Below are 25,854 nucleotides of genomic sequence, written 5' to 3' on the forward strand. Positions count from 1 at the left end.
TATATATATAAATGTAACAAACCACATCAACAACCATGATAATTCTCTTTGCATTGACACTAGGAGAGTGCTATTTATTTATTTATACCCGTCACTTCTTCAAGAAGGCTGACACATTGGACAGCATAAGAACAGTTAGTTAATTAACTAATTTAAATACTTCCAAGATCTGTTTCGGTTTCAGACCCTCGCAAATCCGTCTAACCCTTACAGTGCACATCGATGGTCACATTTCAATAATAGCAGAGGCTAGGCCAATAAATCTATCACTAAATAAATCGAACAGCCCGTGCGCGAACTATTCCATCCGATCAAGGAAAGCAAAAAGGGGGGGAAGAACGAGCAGATAAATCGCCAAGTCTATTGGATCGAACCACAAAGAACAGAAAAGAGAAGAAAAGAAGAAAGAAGAGAAAAAAAACCCCCGCGATTATTTGAACATATTTCCCACAAAACAACAATAATGCCGATGATTCTGGATCCTACAGCGTACATCGTAAACTTTTTTTTTTCTGCATACGTGCCTGCCAGAAACTCAAAAAAAAAAAAAAAACCCCTAAACTTTCCAACAAAAACCCGTTATCTCCAAGAAAAGAAGCTTGCTTAATGCATCCTGCACTTGCGAACGAATTCTCCAAATTTCTTCCTGCATGAACAAGGGAATCGGTCTCACACATCTCGATCCTCATCCCAAGGGCCAAGTTCCCTCCCCTTCCCCCCAGCTTACATCCGCAGCCCGACGGCATCAGAGGAGAAAAAGGTAATTTAATCGCCAGGGGTGAAAGGAGGCATGATAATAATATTAATCAATCAATCCGTCGTCACAGGTTCCCGTTCCCGTTCCCATCCCTTTTGATTAGCTAGCTAACTAACTAATACTAACTACTAACTATTAACTATGCCTCTTCTTCACTTATCCACCACCCGTTTTTTCTCGAATGCAAATAAAAACAACTGTGAGGCCCCACGCAAAGTCGGAATGGGGACAAAGAAACAGAAGACGGAAGGCCAAAGGAAAAAGCAAAATTGGGAGGGTGGGATTCGTAATTCAATCAACGGATCCAGAGCCAGACCTCCTCCAAAAATAGTTTTCCCCCTTTCTCCATAATGTTCCACTCGAACCACCGTTCGGCTTGTGTTTCGGGGCCCATCTAAAACACACCCATTCCCAACAGTCAACAATGTACAGATTAGTAACTAAGTAATGCGCGTTTGAACAGTTTGTTGTTTGCTTGAACGCGTTCTCGAATTTGCGATTTGAAATTGCAATATGAGAGGAGGAGGTGGATGTTATATATAGTGTGAGAAGAAAATCCTAGCAACCAAAAAGAGTTCATTCCATAGTTATAGCGGGAAAAGCTGGGTTTCTGATCTGATCTGGCTTGTCACGGACTCTGCCGGTTTTGAAGATAATATGATAGAATACAGCATGATATGGGACTTTTTAAGATATAATCTGATAAGATAGTTTACATGTATTTCTAAATGTAAAGCTGATTTCATTTCCTGTTAAGATATATGTATACCAAAATTACCAAATTCGTTGGAATATACCATGTCATTTTTGGTTTGTAACTATTGTTCAATAAGTAAGTAATCAAGCTACAAATGAATATCTAACGAGAAGAAGTTATAGCAATCTAGTTAACTAGAGATAACGAATGCTATATATAAGTCATCAGTTGTTGAGATATCATGCTGTGTTTGTATCAGAGGGGTGTGAATGATAGATTACGTACTTAAGTACGATACGCTGTGTGCGTACGAAGCGTTGTTTTAAAAAAGAGTGGGCCTAGCTCAAACCATTCTGAACTCTAAAACACATGTATCTATATTACTAATAATACTTTCCTTTACAGCCTATGACAAGTGTAACTGACTATTTGTGTGCAGCATGCAGCGGTGGACAGTTGCACGGAGTTTCAACACCGCTTCGAGCAACATCTTCCGCCCCGCCTGAGAGATTTCTGGCTTTCTGGCCAAGATTCACAGAAAAGCTGACTAACGTTTCAAACTAACTGCGATGGAATGGATGGATGGTAACTTCTTGTCGTTGACCACTGAAGAACCACCTCGAGAATTCACACATCTTCGCCAGCTTGACTGTCATGCAGATCTCTTCAGGGACGGAGTGACCCCACTGCAGGCCACCTCTTGCTGACTTGACCCTTTTTCTCATTTTTGAGACGTCTCTCATTTAGAGTTTCCCCAGTCCGAAACCTTGCATTTATCATCGGGATGATGGGATGGAGGAGGAATGTCTTTGCCTCCTGAGATTTTCGAATTTGCCACAACCATCTCATCCGTCCACCGACTACGTAGTACTCAGCGCTAACCACTAGGAAGCACGGCAACCCACGCTGTGGCCTTGATTGATACGGAGGCGAACTTTCGAGTCGAAATGCCCCGAAACATGCAAAAATTTTACTCCGTATATCAGCAGCGATTGGACGGCGAACAAGCTGCGCTCTCTCTCTTTTTTTTTTTTTTTTTTTGGCCCTGTCTTGCAGGATGGGCGATGATGATCAAATGTAAGTTGCCAGTTGGCCGCAAACAACAGGCAAACAACAGGCAAACAACTCAGCGCAGACGGAAGAGAGGAACAACTCATGCCTTACGAGGGAGGACTTTTTACCCTTTTGGCATACAGCCGCCTACCAGTAGTGTGAGTTGTTAATGGTCCGAAACCAGTAACAGACCGACCAACGACAATGACGGTGACGATAAGTTGCCTCCTAACGAAGCCTCTTCCCGCAGCCTCTGGGAAAAACAAAGAAAGAAAGAGAGAGAGAGAGGAGAGAGAGAAAAAGAAAAGAAAATCCGGTGGAGCCACACGCCACACGCCACACGCCACACGCCAACACCTTCAACGCTGAAGAAAGATGTGGACGCAGCCAAGTGGTCTCCTCCTCGCCCTGGTTTGTACCCGATGACGACGACCACTTGCTGCGAAGTTGTGCTGTACCTACATTAGGGCGGGCGCGCTTCCCCTCCGCGGGGGGTTTCAGTTCAGATCGTTGGTTGGGCCAGGAGAAAGGGAAATTGTTCTCATTGGCAGAAGGCGCGAATTGAGTTGGGGGGGAAGTTGGTTTCGGTTGGTGGACGTCATTGGATTATTGCACCGAAGGGAAGCACCTGGCTATACTGCGTACAACATTGGTTGGCGGACGTGCTCTTTGCTGCAGACGCGAGTTTGTTGTTGAGATGGGATGTTCTGCGTGCCGCAGGTGCTGCCACTGCCAACCAGGTGGGCGATCAAGAAGGCTTTTTTTCATCATCGGGTCCCAAAAAGGTCGGCGTCAGAATTCAAGTCTTCTAAGTACGCACAGTCCATATTTTACTGGTTGGGTTGCTTATCCTGATAAAACATCAGCCAAGGATTTGCGGTGTCTTTGACAAACAGCAATAATGAAGCCCAATCAATGAATCCCTCAAGGAGAGAGAGAGAGAGAGCATTAAAATCAGGGAAACAAATGACAGATGGATGTGCTCGTGGCGGTGTACACTGTCTGCTCTTAAAAATAGCTAGGCCAAAGATATCTTTCCGCCGAGTTGCTCCTCTCTCCTACGCTTCAGTTGCATCTATTTGTGTGAATGATGACTGTTTCATAAGCAACATCAGGAGTAGGTAGCTAGCTAGCACAGGAAGAGATGGCTCTCTGAGAACATATATCCCTCTCCTTTTAAAGCCCGCGTCTAACTAAAGGTCATATTGGGGGGGGGGGGGGTGTTATTCCCGGGTAGCACTGTAACCTTTAGTTAAATATATATACATTTACTGTATATATATAAACCAGCCCACCATTCATATAGTAATAACAACAGCAACAATAGGCTCAGCCACCCGACATTCCTATGTGATTTTTCCTCCGTTGTCCTTCTCTCCATCGCTACTATGTATGTACATACTACCAACAATAAATATCTTTTCCGGGAAATGCTGTGCCATGCTCCCAGTTGTCGCACCCCACCTCGGAGAAAATAACATCCACGGGGTAATACTGTGCATGTATGCTAGCTAGTTATTCCTATTTATTGCTCCTGCCATCGACTACATTATCACTCGTGAATTTCCCCAAAAACTAGAAACGGATCCTTGTTCAAAGTTCGAGACAGTCATGGGGGGTGGGGGTTAAGGGCGCTCTGCGGACTGGGTTCAGCCCTTTTCTTTCTCACATGAAGTCAGTCTCCGGTTACATCCTGGCATTAGAAATGCCAAATCTGGATTCTTGTTTTTCGCTCGTCAACTGCGGCGTGGAAAACCTGTATTTTCTTTCTTTCTTTCTTCCTTTCTTTCCTCTCCCCCTATATGGTGTTTGGCTCTGACGTGGAATAATCCTGATCCCCTGTCTTTGCCTGTCAATAATGATGGCTGTCAACTGCCTGGTTCATGTCTTAGTGCTTTCATTATGTTCAGTGATTTTCTTTGCTGGCGAATTCACATATATATATATAACAAAACTTGTGTTAGACCACCGGGGCAAAAGAGCTCGATCACAACCAGCGCTATCCTGGGAGTAGAGGGGATGAACCAATCCAAATCCCCAACAATTTGAAAAATTTCCCTTGGAATTATGCATGTGTTGGAATGTGTGATGAATCCCATTCTCATAAACGATGAAGCACAAAAAGTTCACACCTACGGAATCTTTATGTAAGGAGATAAGACTCCGTGTTGCAAGGCCAGTTGGGAAACACATTTTCAGACATACAGCGGAACTCTCCAAACATACACATTTCACAAGCATTCCAGTCAGCTGAAAACCAAATGACATGGCGGTTGCTGAAAATGAAAGAGATTTGTTTTCTGTAAAGAGTTGTAGACCATATTCAATTGAGAGAGTTTGATCCCCCTCACTTGCCTGGACAGTAGCGATCATTGCAGAGTGACTTCCTCAAGTATTGTTGTGGTCTTTGATTCCAGGGATGAAGATATGGCACTCTTTTGCGCAAAACCACGAGCCGTACAATGCTTTGATTCAGTGGTTTCCTCTGAAACTGATGAAATAGGCACTGCAAGTAGCGGAGCGATGTCTTTATTGAAACGGCTTAGGAAAGGTTTTATGTTAGACTGAGGATAAAAGAGACTTTCAAAAGAAGACATGGGATTCATAAACTTGCTTCATGATGAGGCTAGTCACACAAGTTTCGGGATCAGAATCATCAGATCAGTACCTTCATCACAATTGAAGCCTGAGTTCATTGTGTTGATAACTCCTAAAGAGATGCAGGTGAAGGAGCAGATACGAGGGTAGGTGACTGCATCTAAACACCAAATGCTCTTCACTAATTCGGCAGCATATTTGAGTTGGTAGCCATAACCGTCTTCAACCTTGGCCCCTGTGGCTGTTGAATCGGAAGGGGCATTATTCGTGAACGTATAATAAATACATTTTTTGCATGGGGGCAAAAATGAATAGAACCGTAGAGGTGAATTGATATCTGGACTGATGCTTCCATAAAACAAGTCCTTCTGAAGAACAAGAGACTGTTGCAGAGCGGGCAGATAGAAGTTGGCTCCGCAGATCAAGTGATTATTGTTGGCATAAAAAGGCATGTAGCCAGCCATCAATTAGAAAGCTGTCGCCCTTTTTCACAGCACATCAGTACATGGAAAGATTCAATTCATTTTGCTCATCAGAGGAGTCGAAAATCCCTAGAGCTTCGGCTTGGGTAGTGATGTGAGCATGGCTTTCAGGTAGATGGCTCTTTCCTATTGCTGAAAGCTCAAGCCATTCAGAAATCCAGTCCTAACTAAATATGGTCCCTTGCATTCGAGCAATCTTGTGATGGTGTGATTCCGGCCGAACAAATGGACGAATGAGGGTAATGTCGCTCGATGCAGAGCAATATATCTGAAGAATAAATTCGAAAATTTAAAATTGGTCCTATAAAAAACATCTCAGGGTGTATCAGAAAGCAAGTGAGTAGCGAGCGCACAATGGAAGCGCTACTCCAAGTCAAGGTTATCTATCAAGGTTAGGTTAGGTTATATTTCCCTCAGAGTGCTCGGATCGAGGCTCTAGTAAAAAACATATTGTTAACTTTGGGCTTTGGCAAAATTTAGCCATATCGAAAGGCTAGAGCCGCGCAATGCTGTACGGTGAGCGCTTGCTTTCGTTGTTTGAACGATACTTTGACTCCATAATAGTTTTTATGCTCAACAACGCCTTTCTCAGGCCATATAGATTTTCGAAGTCGTATCTAATACTCTTCATTAGCTGGCTGCTGAAATCCGCACGTCGGATATCCGTTTCAATTTGAATGGTTTCATGTTCGATTGATAGGGAATCGACGGGAGCCTGACTCAAGCCGAGAGCTTTCATACCACTTATCTTGTAGATCAAGCAGGATTGCATGGAAATGGGTTACCCCATGTTCAAAATCTGGTGGGCAAGACGGAGATTTCCACTTGGGAAACGTCGAAATTTCATCATACGATGCTGCATTCGCTTTTGCGCTTCAAACAAGGCTGCGCGAGGAAACCACAACTTCCTTATCCAGAATCCCATACAGTGATGCAGCTTTCTCATCACCTTGCAATGATTTGATGGTCTCAGGTATTGCTGGGTATCCAAGATCTTCCTCAACATCCGGATTGTCGTTGTTGGGAAAACACGGGTCGAGGGAATGGTCAAATAAGGCGCTACTTAAATGAACTGCCAGCTGATGACGCAGAGAACTTTTGGCTGTTCTCATCATGGAGTAAGTTATTGTGTCAAAGATTGCCATCTTTTGGTAAATCATCACCACATAGCAAGAACTCGAGAATCTGGAAATAGTACTCCAGGCCGGGAAGCTTCTTCTGAGGTGGGTTCATATAATGGCTCGGGCCCATACAAGCATCGCCAACTGCTTCGGTACATCGTTGAGCTCTCAGGTGGCTGCTATGTCATGAGGATGACCAATTGCTTTTGTGATAATTTGAGATATAATTCTCTGAAGAAATAATAAAAAAAAATAGCCTCAGCACATCAGACATAGCTTTCTAAAGCGAAAACTTACAAAAGATCCCCTATCACTGAGAATCTCTAACAGATTCACCCTCACTGATGTATTGCGGATCGGACTGGAAAATGTCAATATCTTAGGGTAAGAAGAGGCTCCTGAACTGAGTAAACTTGATGTGGGGTCCATATCTTCTGATAGTTGAAAACCTCTCAGAGATCCTGAGAGTATCTTGTTGTTCAGTTGCAAATTCCACCAGTGAGCTCCTTTGGCCCCTCCCGTGTGGGGAGATCCAGGCTGCTTCTGCTGTCTCAGCAAAATAAGAGGAGATCCAAAGAAACTCAAGGGCTACACAATCATTCACGGCTATGCATTGAAGGCAAAAGCCACAAAAGCTTAGTCAATAATGAATGTTTGGTGGAGTTAACTGGACTATCAAGTGTGCATTGGCTTCCTTCCACAATTGTAGTGGTGTCAAAGAAGCGCCTAGTTCCAGCAATACGATGATCAGTATGGACTTCCCGCGATATCTACAGATTTTGCTATCTGCTTTCGTCAGATTGGATCGCTACAGGTCCTATCCTCTAGTGTCATCAGTATCTTCATCCGGAGGCCCATGAGGAGCTTGAAATCGTCAAAGCAGGGAGTTTTTATCGTCCTTTGGCGGTACCTAATATACCAGCCATCACATAAGTCAATAGGCAAATGTTGGGCGATTCTAAGACTAAGCTAGAACCCGAAGCTCCTCCTAATGGTTTTAAGAGTGAGGTCCTCTATCCAGCATCGCCAGCGAAGGACGCATGCGCCACCGCCGCGTTCTCCCGGTTGATGCCTCGATTACGTATGCAGCTGCGCAAGAAAGGGGCCCAGCAATAAGCCCAATCAATGAATTCTGCAGTTTGATACTTCTGGTAGGAGGGTGATACCTCCTCGACGAAGAGAAAATTGGGTGAGGAGTGTGATTGTTCCTGCCACGCTGCATCTGTGCTGGTCCTGGGGCGTATTGTCTTCCATGATTCCATGATTATGATATGGCTCGTCGAGTCCTCCGGGGAGAGTTCGGGAACTTTCAGCTTCGCTAAAATAGTAGCGTTTCTCCATTTTTCGCTCTTGGGGGCGGAAGAGGGGGTAGAATCGTCCCCTAAACCACCGGGTTTGGATTGTTGTCCCCACCACTGTTGTTGATGCTGTGGACTTGCACTTGGACATGGACATTCTCACAAGACTGTATGGGACCGATACTGTTTGTGGTCTTATTTCCGGAGGTGGAAGAGCGGAAAGTGGATTATGCGACGAATCAAAATTGTGATGATTGACAATAATGACATTCGAGAAAAAAGCTATTATAGAGCTGCAGCTGGCTTTTCCCATTATGAACAAAGCATGTGTCCATATTGGCAACATCCGTCCCTGGTAGTAGTGGAGAAAATAAAAAAAAATAGCCAAATCCTCTGCCTCCTCGTAATCATGCTGTGCGGTACCTATAGTGTAGCTCAACCACCATAGAGGGTTCGTGACAGCAAGGCAAAAGGGCAAAAAACTTTGTTCCCGTTCGTTCTTCCATGCTACAGTATCAGGAAATAAATTCGGTTTTCATCCGCTCCAACTCTCGTCATGTCTGGCGCGTCGCCAGATGATGCACGAAATTGGTGAAGCAGATCCGTTGGACATTACAGAGGGGTTGCATGTTATATTCTCATTGGATGATGTCGAAAAGCTTGTTCTGACCCTTGAGGCGACAAAACTTGCAAGTTGGGATAATCCCTGAGGGAGACGGCAAGTGGGAATTGCCGCTGCTCCTTGTAATCAAAAAAAAAGAAAGAAAGAAAGGAAGAAAGAAAAATAAAAACTTGGAACTTGGAAACGTGATATTTAATGGTCAACGGAAAAAAAGGCGATTTCATGGCATGATCATGTATTGTGTGTGGTTGCAGATACTGTACTGTAGTTGATCTTGCACATAAATGCGCCAGTAACTACACAGGAGTGGTTTGACAAGCCCCCGGCTCGGGTGACGCTTCAAGTCAATGCTGGCCGTTTGGGTGCCACTCGATGAGAAATAGGGGCCTCCAATCATTAAGCAGTAAATTTCTCCGGATCCTGAGTCGCACTCTGTTTCATGCGTGTATCATTCTTACATAGCACGGCATATGAAGGAAACATCTTATTTGCGTGCTAGACCACTCCGACTGGTCTGTGGCTGTGGCTGTGAGAGTGGAACTGGGGGATCCACAACGTCCACACTTCCCCCTTAACGCCTGGTGCTGTTCCTGGTCTGGTCGAAGATGGGCTGATAAACTACCCGCTTCGACGGTGCGCAAAGGAGTCAAGGGGATGTGCCAACCTTTCTTCCTTGTAACGCAGTAGATTGGACACGCCTAGTAAATGATAAGATCCGCTGCGCCCCGAAACGGCAACCCCCTGACTCTCAAATCGCTGATGATGCCGCGGAGGTTGTCGAGAAGAATCAGAGGATACGCAGTCCGTCGTAGCCAGTCCAGCAGCCCGGGGGTCGATTGGTGGTGTCTCTTTTGTGGTTGGCAACCTGGCAGCACCCAACTCAACGCCAGCGTCACCACCAACTTCCAAGGTCTGGGCGGAGAAATGATCGGAGGATTGTAGATCCTGGGATCAGCGCGGTTACAGGTGTGCGACAGTGGCCCCCGGGGGTGTTCCTAAGTAAAGTCTCAAGAACAAAAGAAGGGAGAGAGGTTCTGGATAGATAAAGAAACCACTCACTTTCACTTGACGAAAAGAAATACTTGACAGGCATCGCTCAAACAGGATGTCAATCATAATAATAGGTGTATATGTCCAGCAGCAGCGTTGCTCCCGGCGCTGTCCACAGAGTGCTCTCTCTGTAAGTACGCGGCCAGCACCACCGCCCAGGCTGCTGACTCACCCGCCGAGGCGTGGCACCGCTTGACCCTTCATCTCCTCCTCTTTTGCATCTCCGGCTTTCTTTCTCCCTCAGTCTCGTCGTCGTTCTCTTCTCCTTTTCTCTTCCTCTCTGCCGCTTCTTTTCTTCTCTCTCATTCTTTCCCCAGTCTCTCGTTAGGACCCTGTGTCCACTCAATTATCCTTCGCTTCCTTCCTTCACGGCGCTTTCCTCTTCGCTCCGCTCTTCTTATCCACTCTCTTGATCAAGAAAATCCCCCCCTTTTTCAACCGGTTGTAATCAACATCGATCTGTCACTCGCCAACAGTGGCACACCCTTCTTCGCGCCTTGAACCCCATCCGGCTTCCTTCTTTCTTTCATTGTACAACTACTGATTCTCTCGGGCATTGTTGTCGTTGTCGTTGTCGTTGTCGTTGTTCTTCTTGATCTTATATTCCACCATGAAGTTCTCCTCCGTCCTCGCGGGCGCTGTTCTCGCGGGTTCGGCCTTCGCTGATCTGAACCCCATCGTCATCAAGGTCAGGAATGCAACTTGAGCTATTATCTCATGAGACTCCCTATATGCCCTTAGAATCAATTTCTAATCGGACCGATGTTTTGCTCTTTAGGGCTCCAAATTTTTCGTAGAAGCTACCGGCGACGAATTGTGAGTTGGCATCCTTCCAGTTGATATTGATATGCATATATACATATATATATATGACTAACAATTGTTCCAGTTTCTTCAAGGGCGTTGCATACCAAGGTAAGCAGACCGTGCACACTTAACATCCCTCCTTGATACCAGCGTTTTCCATAACTCACGCTTTATGTGTATGTTAAGAGGATATCTCCTCGAATGGCACCACCAGCAAGAACTCTCACTACAAAGACCCTCTTGCCAACTCCGATAATTGCAAACGCGACATTCCATTCCTGAAAGAGCTGGGGACGAACGTCATCAGAGTCTATGCCATCGACCCCGAAGCTGACCACAAGGATTGCATGCAGATGCTTCAGGATGCTGGCATCTACGTGGTCGCTGACCTGTCTGAACCCAATACATCCATCAACCGTGATGACCCGAAATGGGACGTCGAACTTTACGCTAGGTACATGGCCGTCGTCGACGTGCTTGCGCCTTGGTCAAACACTTTGGGCTTCTTCGCCGGCAACGAAGTTTCCAACCAGCAGTCCAACACCAATGCTAGTGCATTCGTCAAGGCTGCCGTTCGCGACACCAAGTCCTACATCAAGCAGAAGGGCTACCGTCCTATGGGTGTCGGTTATGCGACTAATGACGATGCTGACATCCGCGACGATATGGCTGATTACTTCAACTGCAAGAGCAGGGATGAGTCTATTGATTTCTGGGGTTACAACATCTATTCGTGGTGTGGTGACTCTAGCTACAAGGAGTCCGGATACGATAAGGTTGTCGCGGAGTTCTCGACCTACTCTGTCCCAGTCTTTTTCGCTGAGTACGGTTGCAACGAGGTCCGCCCACGCATATTCACTGAGGTCAAAGCTCTGTACGGCCCTCAGATGACACCTGTTGTCAGTGGAGGTATCGTGTACATGTATTTCCAGGAGGAAAACAACTACGGTACGCCTTGAACATCCCATGTATTCCATTGGTCTCCTTATCCAAGAATTCCAGCAGATCTAACGTCACAAAACAACCACAGGTCTGGTCAATGTCAACGGCGACAACGTCAAACCCCGTGTTGACTACAACAATCTCAAGAAGCAAATTAGTGGTGTTAACCCCAAGGGCGTCAGCATGAATGATTACAAAGTCGAGAACCTCCAACTCCGGAAATGTCCCGCCACCGGCAGTGCATGGCAATCTAGCGCCACCCTTCCACCTGTCCCCAACAAGCAACTCTGCCAGTGCATGGTCAATTCCCTCTCGTGCGTCGCCAAGTCCTCGGTCGATGATGAGGATCTCGGTAAGTATTTCGGCACTGTATGCGGTCTCGGCAAAGGTGTCTGCGATGGCATCGCCTCGAAACCCGAAGATGGTGTATATGGCGCATATAGCATGTGCGATCCACGCGACCAGCTCTCGTTTGCCTTTAACACCTACTTCCTGCAGCAGAATGGCGCCAGTGACGCTTGCGATTTCAAGGGTGCCGCGGAGCTGCAGGATAGCAAGAAGCCGACGGGCACCTGTGCCGATTTGCTGAAGCAAGCCGGCACGGATGGCAAGGGCACTGTCACCTCTGCACCCAACACCGGACCGAGCTCGACCACGTCATCCGCTGCCATTTCCACGACGATTCCAGCGTTCAATATGGGATTGCTCAGCGTGGGTGCGTATGTTGTCTGCGGTGTTTTGGCTGGGTTTGGCATTGTGTTGTTGTAAAGAGAGTGTGTTGTACTTTGCGTCTGTGTGTTTGTTTGTACTGTACTGTATTGCGTTGGACTCCATGGTTGCTGGCTGGGTTCTTTTTTTTTTTTTTTTGGATTGATTAGATAGAAGAGAATTGTGGCGAAGATGTAACCTTTTCCCCCTTAAACATTACATACCTACCTTTAACAAAACATGTACATGTGCCTCCTTTGTCTGTCTTACCTCTTTTTTACCTCCTTCCTTTCTTTTACGTTGGCCTGGGGAACTTGGGTGATGGTTAGCTTTCTTTGTCTTGCTTTTCGGAATAGCAAAGACGCTGTTTCTTGGTTTTTTTTTTTTTTTTTTTTCCTTTTCTTTTCTCTCCATTTTAATGCTCACTGATGTTTGTTGTAACTAGCCATATATAATATTTTCCCCTTCTTTTGATCAGTGTGTGTGTGTGTGTGTGTGTGTGTGTCTATCGATACCTCTGATTTCCACACTCCTTGCAATGCTATATGATTTTCCACATATCGTATCTTGGGCTGGAACGATGTAATAAACGTAAAAGTCAAAAGTCAATCAAACCGTCGTTGCCCCGCCAACCAACCCGAACCTCGTTTTGGAAAAGAATCCTCAAACCACTTTCTTGACTGGATAGAGAGAGAGAGGGATGCGAACAGCGAACATACATCGCACAAACAAGTCCTGGAAAGGAAGCGAGAGATACCAACAACAACGGCGGCAGCACGTGTATGATCGAAATCCCCCGTCTCGCCCCGCCCCGCCCTACCTCAAGGGAACATATATCCATCCATTGTGTACTGAATCGCGCGCCGTGTTAACCCTGCCCAGGGGAGCAATATAAGCAAGCGCATAAAGTTGATCTTTGTTGATCTTTCTTCTTACCTGAGGAAAACCCGGATCGAGACGATCGAGTCTGACTGGCTCGCTTGGCTGGCCGGCTGTGCTATTTAGGCGGTCCGTGGTGTTTTGATGTTGATAGTACGCGGGATATATATACATATATATAGGGAAGGGTAGGGGTATGTGCGAGGACTTGGCTTTCTTGGAAAAATATCGTTAAATAAGTGTGGACGGTGGAGGGCGCGTATATATATCTATGTATATATACATCTATACATGCACGCACTCACATCAAAAGAGCGAGAGTGAGACCCTGACCCCGACTTTCCGCATATACATACATCCTTTTCCGGTAAGGATTTAAGAGGAAATAAAAAGAAAGAACATGGCACGACTCAGCCGCACCACACCTAAGGCCGTGGTGGATACCAGAGGAGAAGATTCCAACATCGACGATACGTACAACACCAATACAAACACCAAGTCTATGTACAGCTACAACTACACCGACGAAGACAAGTCCTGGGCGGAAGCCCGGACGCGCCGTGGGGCAACCTCTCGCTCCCTGAAGGCAGCCACCACAACCACCAGCTCTACAAACGCAAACGCAAACGCAGGCGCAGCAAGAAGCGGAAAACAGCAAAACGCCCCGGCCGACCCCCGAAGCCCAACCAAGGCTAAGACCAAACCCACACCCAAGACAGGTACAAGCACAGGCACAGGCATAGGTTCTAATACCAAAACCACCCCTGCCGTGGAGGATGTCGTCGCAACGCACACTGAAACCCTTATTAGCCCAGCACAACTTCCAAGAAGCACCCGTCACAGACAACGTCAACGCCAGCTGGGCCATCGGCACGCGGATGCCCTCCTCATGCCGTTCTCAGCACCGACGCGGGCGGAGACGGTGATTGGTAAGTATGATGGTTCGACGCCTGGGCGCGGAATGGGAGATGTGGAAATTGCGCCGTTGCCGGAGCAGTTGGAGGAGGATATGCTTGGGTTTGTAGAAGGGGGAAAAGGGCAGGGGGGCATGGGAAAGAGTGCTGCTGGGGTTGGTGGTAGTGGGGAGGTGGAGGTGGAGGTGAGGGGGAATCAGGGGTGGAGGGATAAGAGGGTGGTTGAGTCGTCGGAGGAGGGGGAGGAGGAGGAGGAGGAGGAGGAGGAGGAGGAGGAGGAAAGCGACGAATTCGACTCGTTGGATGATTTCATCGTCGGGGATGATGAGGATATTAGCTATTTCGATGAGTCTTGTCTGAGCGGAAGCAGTGGAGAGAAGGATGAAGTACTCCTTAAACCCCGTTCATCGCCCAGGAAACTGTTCAGGGGCTTAAGGCCAACAACCAGAGCAACAGCAATAGCAACACCGAAGGTCTTGTGGGGGGGAAATAACACAAAGGCTACTACTAGTGGTGGTGGTGATGTGAATTCAGGCCTGGCAGTGAATAATTTGAAGTCGGGACCCAACAGGACAACTCAACGCTCTTTGTTTGACGGCAGTAGTGATGATGATGGCGATGATGGCGATGACGATACTGATAATGAGAAGGAGATGATTCCATCGTTGCCGAAGAAATTCGATCTGAAACCTCTTTCATCGATGCCTGCTTCGAAACGGGGAAGCTCACCGAAGAGAAATAGGGTCGTCAACCACAAAGCTTCTGAAGACAAGATGGAAGGGTAAGTTGCTGCTTTCTTTTCTCATCCTTGCTCCTTCTTTTGACGGCAAGCAATTGAAGAGAATTCTTTATATGTAGCCCTCAGCCTGATTCTCAACCTTCATCCCTTTCCAGGTCAGGAGGGCCAGAACAGACAGTGAGCATCGTCACTCCGCCATCCAGCCCTTCAAAACCTCGTCTATACTCTCCCTCCAAAAGCAAGTCTCGCATCCCACCTACCCCGCATCGACCAAGCATAGACGCTTTCTGGAGCCAGGAGATAATCAACGAATGGAACGACCAGTACTCCCCCAGGAAAATGAACACCCCGCGCAGAGGCCTTGAGAGATTCCGCATATACTCAGATGACGAAGATGATGATATTAATGACGTCCCAGGGAGATCACATAGAAATTCCATCTCACCACAGTCATCGCCGTCGAAAAGCCCAATTAAAAGTTCCCCTTCGAAAAAGGCTTCAGCCGCCGCAGCTGCAGCTGCGAAAAAGGCCCTTGCAGCTAAAAAGAAAGAGTTCGACGAGAAGAAAGTAAAAATGGCGGAAGAGTTCTTCAAAACGCTCGATGATGCCACGACTGGCGGGCAGATTCAGAAACTCGCTGCGGCTGCGGGAGGAGTGAAGATTATCTGGAGCAAGACTCTCAACACTACAGCTGGCAGGGCAAATTGGAAGCGCGAAACCGTCAGGCAGAAACCATCGCCGCTACCGGCTCAGCAACAAGTTGGGAATCAGTCACAGCTGAAACAGCAAGCAACATCGTCATCGCTATTGTCTGCTTCTGGCTCTCATGAAAATAATACTTCGATGGCGAGTAGTGGCAGCAAGCTGATGCCCACTGATATATCCACCGGCACCAGTAAGAGTAACAACACCGGCATGATCCCCCTAACCCCCTCCATCCTCGCTCCCGTGCGCCACCACGCTTCCATCGAACTCGCCTCAAAAGTCATAGACAGTGAAGACCGCCTCCTCAACACCCTTGCGCACGAATACTGCCACCTAGCCAACTTCATGATCTCCAACGTCCGCAATAACCCGCACGGCACCAGCTTCAAGCAGTGGGCGGCGAAGTGTGAGAAGGCGCTGGCTGCGCATCCTGTTTATGGCTGTAGCAGCAGTGGAGAAAATGCTACGAAGGCGCGCATAAACATCACCACCAAACATTCGTATGTCATCCATTACAAGTATCTGTGGTGTTGCGCGGAGTGTGGGAATGAGTATGGAAGACATTCGAGGAGTATTGATGTTCAGAAGAGTCGGTGTGGGAGGTGCAAGGTTGGTGCGCTGGTGCAGGTTAGGCCGAAGCCCAGGGGGGGTAGGTCCAAGAAGGCGGGCGCAACTGTGGCTGCCGTTGAAGGGGTCACGAAGTCGATGGGGGGAGTTCATTTGAATATGTGGTGAGAGAGTTGATTGTATCAAGTACATTGTATAGTACATGATGGTGGTGATGTCATTTCGCCGAGAGTTAAGGGGATAATGGATGCCTGTTAAGAATACATTGGGTTTTGGTGGGCTTCATTGTTGGGTGGGGATGTTTATCTATCTGCCCATTTGAAATGCTATGTATGCGGCTTGGTGTAACCAGGGTCCCGACACTGGACGTCCTATGCCTGAGACCAGGCAACTGTATTCTGTTCTGTGCATATTCACCATTTTTCTGCCCCGTTGTGATTTAAAAAGGCGTCAATGCACCTGCTGCATAAAACGCAGATTCTAGGTTTAGGCGGAGTCTTAGTGGTCTTGGTGTAAAGCTTCGACGAGTGTGGATACGTTCGTTCTTCGCTTCCTCGATGAAATATCAACTATGTTCTCTTGTATTTTTTAAATTCCTAATTCCTGATTCTCCAATCCACCAGAGCGTGCAATAATTTATAATCACTCATTGACCCTTCAATCTGATTGTTTTCGCATGTATACCCCATTTCACCCCGAAGGCGCGAAAAGAAGCTCTCAGAGAAGGATTCTGCTCAATCCTCTTCCCCTTCACTATCCTCCTCTTCCTCCTCTTCCTCCTCTTCCTCCTCATCCTCCTCACTATCCGCATTCGCCAGCCACTCAATAAACGGCTCCGTCTGCCTCCTCACTTTCTTCAATCCCTCGTTCGCCACCGCTCTCTCATCCGCCCACCACTGCTCAAACGCCTCCTCCACTACCGTCTCCAAATCATACAGTTCCTTAGCCATAAACAACAACACGGTCTCCCCGCGGCTCTTCTCCACCAACTCCTGCTGGATCAACAACAGTAAATCAACCTGATCCGGCTTCCGCGCCGGCTCGTCGCGGTCAAACACAATCCGGTCGAGTATGTCCTTGTACTTGCCAAGGACCTGCTTGACAGCGTCGCTGGCGCTGAGCGGCGATGGCGCGTCCATGAGGCCTTGGATGCGTTTGATGAAGGCGGTCACGACGGCGTGGCGCACTTGGTGTTCGGACGCGTTGGCGCTCATGCGCAGTCCGACCAGTTCGAGCTGCACGACGTCTGCGCTGAGGCCATCGCAGAGTCCGTCGTAGACGCTGTTGACGGCATCGTGGTGGAAGTGGGAGCGGTCGGCATCGTCGTCGAGGGACGGGCCGAGGCTGTCGACCCGATGGAGGGGGGAAAAGTCATCGTCCGAGAGCTCGGAGGAGAGGGTGGAGATTGAATCGGTGGAGAGGGAGAGGCCGGATATGTTGTATACTGGGTTGGTGTGGTAAGTATACAGATCGTGTTACTCTTATATCATTAGATGGGGTTGAGAAGAAAAGGAGGAAAAACGTACATAATCCAGAGGATGCAACGCTTTCATCATCGCTCTCGTCATCCTCGTCCTCCTCGTGAGAGAATTCATATCCGATTCCGCCCTCTCCAACAATTTTGGGATCGCTTGGGACAAATCCTTGTTCCCGCTCAGCTCGGGTAATTTTCATCCCTTCATGAATCGTGGTGCCATTTGCGATTTTTACTCCATATGAAAGTAGCGCGCCATTCTCGATTCTGCAATTATCCGCAACCACCACGTTATTGGCCACAATGGCGTGGTGGATCTCCGTACCATCCCCAACAACCACGTCGTCCCAGAGATATGCACCCTCGAGAACCACATTCTTGCCAATACGGCATCGTCGTCCGATGACAGTGTTTGTAACAGCTGTGTGATCCCCGAGAATCGTACCTCTGCCGATGACTGTTTTCGGGCCAATATCGCATGACGGTGCATACCTGACTCCCTGTTCCTCATAAATATTGCGCCGTTTCAGGCTGTAGGTATTGCCCGGGACTAAATTTGTTTCCAGACAAAGCGGATATGTATATCTCGACACAATATCTTTGGAAATTGAGTCATAAGTCTTAAGGTTCCGCACTCTTGCCGCGTAATGATCCTTGATAATATGGGTATGTATAGTTTTGCCACTCAGTTCGTAATCCTTGAGCACGCCGTAAAGAAACTGTTTTCGGGGCGTCTGGTAATCAAAGCTATCCGACCACAGGCTTAGGACATCTGGAGTGCAGATATCGATGTAAGTGTCGACCAGGTCGCTCCGGATATCAATTTCCGAAAACTCCTTCAGCATATCCGGGTCGACGGAGAGATAATTAGACGATCTGGGATGAGAAGACGAGTTAGACTTTCTACGCGGGCGACTTTCTATCTCTTCATAATGTAAACAGCGGTCCTTGGTAGGGTCAATAAAAAAGACCGGGGCTATGGACGGGTTCGACCTGTGCGAAACATTCGTTTCTCGTAGAATCATGGTCATAATGGCGTTTTTGTCTGTCTGTCGCCGCTCGCGGTGCTTTGCCAATGCCTCCTCAATGGCATAATTGCTGACCACATCACCGCTGACAATGATGAAGTCGCGAGTTATTAAATGTTTGCCATCCAGATCACGCATCACATCGCCAACAGAAGTAGAAGTCGATTTCAGGAAGATGAAGCTTTTGAACGGGGAGGACGGTGATTTCCATTTCGAGGCACTAAAATAGCAACCATCGATTGTAGTTAGGACCAGTAGACGTCGAATCGCGGGATTGCAATCTATTTGTTGACTCGACGTACTTGATATATATTTCCACCTGATCTGCGTGAGCACCACCGTAGAGAAACACCTCTTCGACGCCGGCATTGGCAAGGAATTCCAGGGTATATTCAATTATAGGAATGTTTGCGAGCGGTAGCAGACACTATCCATCCTCCAATGATCACAGAAACTTAGTCAAGTTGCACATAAGAATCGGCCCTCGAATTCCCCAATCCCAAGCACACGTAAATCCAACAAGATTCACAGGGATTAAAGGAAACATACTCTAGGCTTCTCCAGCGTAAAGGGTTCGAATCGTGTTTCAAATGTATCTGCCAAAACCTTGAAAGGGTAAGTCAGCTATCACGAAGAAAATGAGAATGTGCAGCGTTGCGATTCCTCGAACCCACCCCCTCAGGAAGTAAAGGTACAACATACAACAGCCTGAAGCGGCTCTTCCCTCTCATCTTCGGCAGCCTGCGATTTTTGCCGTCCGCCAGCGCCTCCGCCGCTCTTCGACTTCGGGCCCATCTCCACCCGCCCTAGCTTGCAGCCTCTCGATTTGAAGACGGTGTTGTATTTATGTGAGGAAAAGGAAATTAACAAAGCAGCTTTACAGGGTAAAAAGGTCGGGTATGGCAAGGAAAAATCTAAAGAATATGCAGTCTTGCTCCATCAAAGACTATACCCCGATCCAATTTCCATGCCGGCGTTGTACCTGATTCGTGACTCGTCGTTGGTCGTCTCTTTTTGGATCGTGGAACTTTTTTATGCCTGATGAGGCTCCATTCTCCAAGCCACAGAGAGGGGCTTGCTTCAGGCACCGCCGCATTAGTCATCGCTTGCATAAGCCAGCAAAATATCAATGCCTTCCTGAGACCCATTCTAGGCCTTTGCCTGGGCCGCAGCAGACGAAGATCTCCAAAAGATCCAGATTCCCATAGAACAGCCGTCAACCAAGGGCAAACGGTCTGGACCAAGGGGGTGGAGGTTGGGCGCTACATACGGACAGGGACAGGGACAGGGACGAGGTGCGGGATGGGCTACGCACGGAGCACAGAGGCACCGTGCGATAATAGCAAAAGAAATAACATAAACAACTGAAGAAAAGGATGTTGCTGGACCAAGGAACTACGACTCAAGATCCCCAGCTGCTGATTCGGAATTTCCCATTTTTGTCCAACGGAATTCGACTGTTCGGGCATTCGGTCCAGACCATCCCCAAGGCGAAACGGTCCTTTTGACTTTTGCGGTCGACTAGTTAAGGGACTACGGAGTGCAGTGCGTAGCTAGCTAGCTATGTAGCTAGCTTAACAACCCCTAAACAAAACCTTCTGAAATCACCTTGTCATGCATATGCATGCACTCTGCTACCCAAGCTCCTGTTGAAGCGGTTTTGAAATTTTGAAAGGCGCTCGGATTTCCCGCAGGGATCAGCCTCATGGGAAGAAGAAAAGAAAATCGGTCCGGGCCTGGGCTTTTCTTTCCCCCTTCTCTTTCCTTGCTGTTTGCTATGCAGCTAGGGGTGTTTGTTTTGTGGTCTATTTACATTCTAACTGCGTTGACACGTACGCAGCAGTATGATCCATGATATGATCCTTGGGGATCGGAGGGCAGAATGTGAGCAAAAGGGGTGATAGGATGTGAGACAAGTGAGGCAGACAGACAGACAGATAGATGGTATCAGTCCGTGGGTCGATGTGGAAATAGCCATTGGAGGAATAGAATCAAGGCCCGAGAATGAAAGCTCTGTACAGACATATGTACATACTGTACTATCCTAAATTATTTTTGATATCCCAAACGCTAATTGGAACACTCTGCAGTAAGGCATCGGCATTGATCGCCGATTGGAAATAATGAACAACAACAAAGAAGAAGAGGCCGCGCGACCTACGGAATATAGGGAGAATCGAAAACAATGAGTGAATACTCCATGGATGTATCATTATCGATATCTTCCAGAGACACCCGTTTTTTCCAACCCAGAATTGACGTCAAATCTTATTTCATTTCATTGTTCATCCCATCTCATCCCAATCCGTGTATTTAGTAATGATCAAGATGATAATATATAAGGGGGAACAAATAGGGAGATTTGCCGCCAATGAAAGCGAGAGGGAACCAAAAAAGGAGAGAGAGCGCAAAGAAATAGATTAATGGCGCTTTTCGTGTTGTTTTACTCTCCGTTCCAACTCTCACCTGCCTTCCTACCTTCTTGTCTGTACTGTACTGCCAAATATACGGATATGGATGGATGGATTAGATAGACGGCAGTGTGCACGATGTGGGACATCAACGCATCCATATATATCTGTGTATGTATGCATATGCATCCGTTTCCGAAATGAAAAAAAAAAAAAAAAAAAAAAAAAAAAAAAAAATAGAAAACGTATTAAGAAGATATATAAGTAGAGCATGAAACCGATATATTAAGCAAGGGGAATCCCATCGGTGAATGTGAAACCCCCGGATAAGTAGAATGGAATTGCTCTTTTATTCCGAAGCGGTGCCCTCCAATAATGACACAGCGGAAGGAACCTTAGGACGGGGTGCCGTTATCCAAAGGAAAAAAAAAAAAAATAAAAAAACCTCATACACACGGGTTTCCGTCATCCCCCGTCCCCGTCCCAGGCTTTCCCTACTGGCACTCCGGTTTCCCGCGCGCGTCGATCCAAAGCTATTTACCCTATATAGGAACAACAGAAAACCGACCTTGCGATTTAGATCCATATCATATATCCGCCCATCCAAGGACATGTATGTGCCACATGAAAGAAACCAATTTGATATATCCAAATATCACGAACAAAGAAACGACCCCAGCTGCGGGCAAAGGGGATAGGTAGGTAGTATAATGGTGATGACAATGATGAGTTTGTAGTGGCTGTGGCTGTTGGTTGTGGTCGTGGATTGAAGATGACGAGATTTCCGCCTCATAAGTACATTTCCGATTTAAGACAACAAAATAAATGAAATAAGAAATATCAATAGACTATGTTTTTCCCCCAAGTGACACAAATGAGCAAGAGAAAAGGAAAATGAAAATAGAAATCCCAGATTGGTTCACCCATAAAACGCCAATAGAGTGTGTCTTTTGATTTGGTATGCCCTGCGAGCAAAAGAGAGAAAGGGGGGGAGAGACAAGAGATGGCTAACTCAAGTCATGCGTGTGGAGTATTTAGAGGGATAAGGGAAGTGAGGTGAGTTTTCAAAACAGCAAATCAAATATAACGACGTGAAGTTTCGCTTTGTCCGGGGCCGTGGGAACCCCAGGTAGTGGTAAATAACATTATCGATTTGTGTGCCAGCAAGATAGGGTAAAGATAAAAATAGCCTTCGTACGAACATGACAATGGTAATGTGTAAATGATGAGGAAGACAGTTTCAGCAGGTTTCAACCAGAACAAGTGAAAGAAAATGAATACTTTATACCCATTAGACACACAGTACACTGTCTCCTCATATATTTATATATATATATGTGTGTGTGTGTTTGCGTGGTAAAACTGGAGAGGAAGGGTGCTGGCTTCCATCCAAAAACCTTTTTAATAGGCCAAAAAGAACAATAAAAAGTCAAAGGAGGAGAGCGATAGGGGGATGAGAAGAGGAGCCATGACTTAAGAAGAAGTACGCACGATGGCGGCATTGCCAACAGGAAACGACATGGATTCGGCACGATATGATACGACCGATGCCGGAAGCGAAACATATATAGAAACGGAATCTTTAGGTTATGCGATTCGTTTGCATGGGATTCACAACTGTCTGAGTGTTATGCGTAAAGATCTTTTGTCGTTTAGGGAACGAGTTCCCATCGGCTGCGCCAGCTATGTCCGACATCTGACGGCGATTTTGGACGCGTGACGCCGTGGCCGCCGTGGGGTTCATCGTGGAGAGTTGCGGTTGTGGGTGTGGGAATTGGACCCCGTTTTGGTCTAGCGCAAATGCTGCAGCTGCAGCTGCAGTGGTTGGGGTTTGCTGCTGCATGTACTGACTGGGGACACTGGGGGTGATGGGCGACATGCCCTGGAATTGGCCGGGGGACTGCCAGTTATTCATCGATGCAGCTGGCGATTGGCCTGGAGAATTCTCGTCCTTGACGGACTGCGCAGCTGAGTTTTGGGCGATGGGCGCAATAATGGCTGATTGTGGTGCTTCCATTGTGTTTGGTATAGTTTTTAGGTGATTTAGGTGTCTTTCGAGCACAGTGAGGAGGCTCTGGCGGGTAAACGGTTTTGGAAGAACATCGTTCATGCCTTACGGAAGGTTAGTTATGGTAGTTATGGTAGTCGTCAAGAGAACTGAATAGTAATTTCGAACATACCATGCTGGAAATAAAGCTCAATGTCGCTGCTGCGAATATTTGATGTCATGGCGATTATCGGAGTAGTGTCAACCCTTCTAATTACACTGCAAGCGGAAACGCCATCAAGATTCGGCATAATGATATCCATCAAGATGAGATCGTATTTAGAACCTTCTTGTATTTTATTAACGGCTTCAAGGCCATCGAGCTAGAGTTATGTTAGGGAGCTGAGAACATATAAAAGAAAACGATTTGTTGGGAAGGGATACATACCGCATAATCAACAGTGCAACAGAATGAAAGCAAAAACTTCCCACCAACTTGACGACAAGTCTGGTCATCCTCAACCAAGAGAATGCGCGGAGGCTGTACCCAACCTGGGTTTACGTACATGCTCTTCTTGCGTCCATCCACGTATTGTCGCCTTGGGTCATTAGGATCGAGCTCTTTAGGGGGAAAGGAATACGGAATGTTGTTAACATGCTCGCTATACAGTGGTTCAATCCCATTGGGAGCACCAACGGGATAAACCAGCTGTTCCAGTTCGCCATTTAGCTTAGAATATCCCAGTGACGATGTGGAACCAGAGGAAGTGGGAGGCCTTATCGTTCCATTCCGCTGAGTCTGATCAAGAGGCGGCGTGGGGGCGGCTCCGGGAAGCCGACTTTGAATGTCGGTCATGGATTCCAGACTACCCAAGTTCATTTGAATTTCGTTGCTCAGCTCGCTCAGAATTTTGCTGGCTTGCTGTAAAGGAGAAGCCGCCTCCTCTTCAGCCGGTGCAACTTGGGAAGGGCTTAAGTCTGGCCCGGTGGTCCCCTGGAACGACACCTGTGTTCTGCTCTCTCGTCTGTGTCGTGCATCGACGCCATGCAGGTAGTTCATCATGTAGTGGAGAACCTGCTCGTGGCTTAACATCGATTTCTGAACTCTCCGGACTTCAGTTTGCATCATTTGATTTTCCAAAGCCAATTGTGAGAAACGATCGCTTAACTGCTGAAACTGCTGGGCCTGAGCTACAAGTTGCTGGTTCAGCATGTCGAACTGTTGGGTATGGAATGTTTCCTCGTTCAACTGGGCGGGTTTTCGTGGCGCTGGGGCTTTCCTCCGAATATTATCCAATGATTCTTTGTTGTTGGCCTTGAACTCGGGGTGCTTGAACTCCCAAGCCTAGAAGAAAACCAGATCGTTAATATTGATGTGCATTGAGGATGCACGGGGACGGGATGACTCATTGATTTGGAAGGGAGGGAATGCTTACATTGGGTCCGTAGGGTGATTGACCAGACTCTTCATTATTTTGGCGGACTTTATGGAAGTCGTACTTGTTGAGTTGTCGGACGAAGCTCGCAAAATTACTGTGTTTGAAGTGCTTCGGAAGTATTGATTTGGTGAATTTTTCGCACTAGAAATATGGGAGTCGTTAATCACTATTGCGTATGCATACTGGGCTTTATCGACCGCCGAGCAAGAACGAAAATGGGGCATAGATGTCCGCCTTACCTCTAATACGACGAAGCTGTCATTGTCGTCTCCCCAGCGAACAATTTGCGAGTACGACGGATCCTCGAGCATTCTACCAACAGAGTCATTGTCAGAAACTATACTGGATAGCATCCACAACTCATACAGCTATAACTCTCTCTGCATGCGATCCGTAGGGCAAGGTCGTCAAGGATTCTGGTAGGGGAAGGGGGGAAGAAGGGAAGAGGGTTATTACTTGTAGAGCTTTCGGACCTGTGAATTTAAAAAAAAGAGGAAGAGTTAGCGATGCATCATTTCGCAATTAGACAGAACGGCAGATAAGACGTCCCATAACAGGAAGTGTGGGAATGGGAGGAAAATCTTACAAAATCGCTGGAGTTACCCGCAGGGGCACCACCACCTGTTGGGGTACTACTCTCCAGTGCCATGTTTTATGTATTATGTATGCGGCGGGAGAATTTTGTTATTTTTTTTTTTTTTAAAAAAAAAAAAAAAAGGAGGGGCGGGTGAGGGTGAGAGGTTCTGGACCTCGAGGAGATAAGATCGGGACAAAAAAAAAGGAACGAAAGTAGGAGGGAAAAAGAAAAAAAACCGGAACAAAAATAGAACAAACAAATTGATTAAAATCAAAGAGCCGTGCAAATAAGCCCCAAGAGGTGAGAGGACAAACGAAAGAATTTAAATCTTCCCAAAACGAAGGTAAGGAAATGTTGTGGAAGGGTGGGGAGAAGAGAAAGAGTGAAAGGATAGAAGAGAGAAGATGGCGGAGGGATGAAGGCGGAGGAAGCGCGGGAGTGGAGAACGAGAGAAGAGAAAGAAGCGAGAGTTGGTTGCTTTTGGGGGTTTTTTGGAGGCTTGGTGCCTGAGATTGTTAGATGGTAAATAGCGACAGCTTTCTTTTTCTTTTTCTTGTTCTTTTTTTCTTTTATTTATTTTATTTTATTTTTTTTCTTTGGTGATGGCGATGGTAAGATGTCGGAACCGCTGATTGGAGAGTTACCAACCAGATGTCAGCGTGTATTGGTATTTTCGGACAGCGACAGGGACTCGCAGCGCCCCGAGCCTCATCAGGGTTAGAGGATGAGAGGGCAGTGTGGAGGAAAGTGAGAGAGAGAATGGGGAAAGGAGGAGGAGGAGGAGGGAGGGGAGGGTGGGAGGTTGAATGATAGTAGCTAAATCTATGTATCTGCTTCTGCTGTTGCGGCTGGAGTTTACTGCATTGGAAACGGAGCCTTGCCGGGGGACCGACGATATCGAGGTGGACAAGCAGCGGAGTGAACGGGGGGATTTTGATATGTCGGCTGCAGTCTGGGGATGGGGATGGGGATGCGGATGGGGATGGGATCAATAACGGT

General features: G+C 47.1%; 6 protein-coding genes across 6 annotated transcripts; 3 read left to right on the top strand and 3 right to left on the bottom strand.

Annotated features, from left to right (window-relative positions):
- Positions 1 to 2,511: 2,511 nt before the first annotated feature.
- HCBG_02659 (uncharacterized protein) lies at positions 2,512 to 2,974 on the top strand (the record flags this gene model as incomplete). The annotated part of the gene is made up of 3 exons (XM_045429708.1): positions 2,512 to 2,531; positions 2,561 to 2,665; positions 2,698 to 2,974. 3 exons carry the CDS (start codon positions 2,512 to 2,514, stop codon positions 2,972 to 2,974), a joined length of 402 nt encoding a protein of 133 aa, XP_045289603.1.
- A 3,089-nt stretch (positions 2,975 to 6,063) lies between these two features.
- On the bottom strand, positions 6,064 to 6,732 carry HCBG_02660 (uncharacterized protein; the record flags this gene model as incomplete). The annotated part of the gene is made up of 2 exons (XM_045429709.1): positions 6,064 to 6,335; positions 6,469 to 6,732. 2 exons carry the CDS (start codon positions 6,730 to 6,732, stop codon positions 6,081 to 6,083), a joined length of 519 nt encoding a protein of 172 aa, XP_045289604.1.
- A 3,556-nt stretch (positions 6,733 to 10,288) lies between these two features.
- HCBG_02661 (beta-1,3-glucanosyltransferase) lies at positions 10,289 to 12,601 on the top strand (the record flags this gene model as incomplete). Its single annotated transcript, XM_045429710.1, has 5 exons — positions 10,289 to 10,366; positions 10,457 to 10,494; positions 10,568 to 10,593; positions 10,672 to 11,433; positions 11,516 to 12,601. The coding sequence occupies 5 exons, from the start codon at positions 10,289 to 10,291 to the stop codon at positions 12,193 to 12,195; spliced, it is 1,584 nt and encodes a 527-aa protein (XP_045289605.1).
- Positions 12,602 to 13,414: 813 nt separating this feature from the next.
- Positions 13,415 to 16,429, top strand: HCBG_02662 (HMG box-containing protein; the record flags this gene model as incomplete). Its single annotated transcript, XM_045429711.1, has 2 exons — positions 13,415 to 14,709; positions 14,823 to 16,429. The coding sequence occupies 2 exons, from the start codon at positions 13,415 to 13,417 to the stop codon at positions 16,105 to 16,107; spliced, it is 2,580 nt and encodes an 859-aa protein (XP_045289606.1).
- A 244-nt stretch (positions 16,430 to 16,673) lies between these two features.
- HCBG_02663 (translation initiation factor eIF-2B epsilon subunit) lies at positions 16,674 to 19,236 on the bottom strand (the record flags this gene model as incomplete). Its single annotated transcript, XM_045429712.1, has 4 exons — positions 16,674 to 17,383; positions 17,466 to 18,661; positions 18,744 to 18,868; positions 19,144 to 19,236. The coding sequence occupies 4 exons, from the start codon at positions 19,234 to 19,236 to the stop codon at positions 16,674 to 16,676; spliced, it is 2,124 nt and encodes a 707-aa protein (XP_045289607.1).
- A 2,439-nt stretch (positions 19,237 to 21,675) lies between these two features.
- On the bottom strand, positions 21,676 to 24,927 carry HCBG_02664 (stress response regulator SrrA; the record flags this gene model as incomplete). The annotated part of the gene is made up of 7 exons (XM_045429713.1): positions 21,676 to 22,964; positions 23,033 to 23,222; positions 23,288 to 24,184; positions 24,276 to 24,419; positions 24,518 to 24,620; positions 24,735 to 24,751; positions 24,865 to 24,927. 7 exons carry the CDS (start codon positions 24,925 to 24,927, stop codon positions 22,435 to 22,437), a joined length of 1,944 nt encoding a protein of 647 aa, XP_045289608.1.
- Between the last annotated feature and the right edge of the window lie 927 nt (positions 24,928 to 25,854).

Source organism: Histoplasma capsulatum (genome assembly GCF_000150115.1).
Source record: "Histoplasma capsulatum G186AR genomic scaffold supercont2.3, whole genome shotgun sequence".
NCBI lineage: Eukaryota > Fungi > Ascomycota > Eurotiomycetes > Onygenales > Ajellomycetaceae > Histoplasma > Histoplasma capsulatum.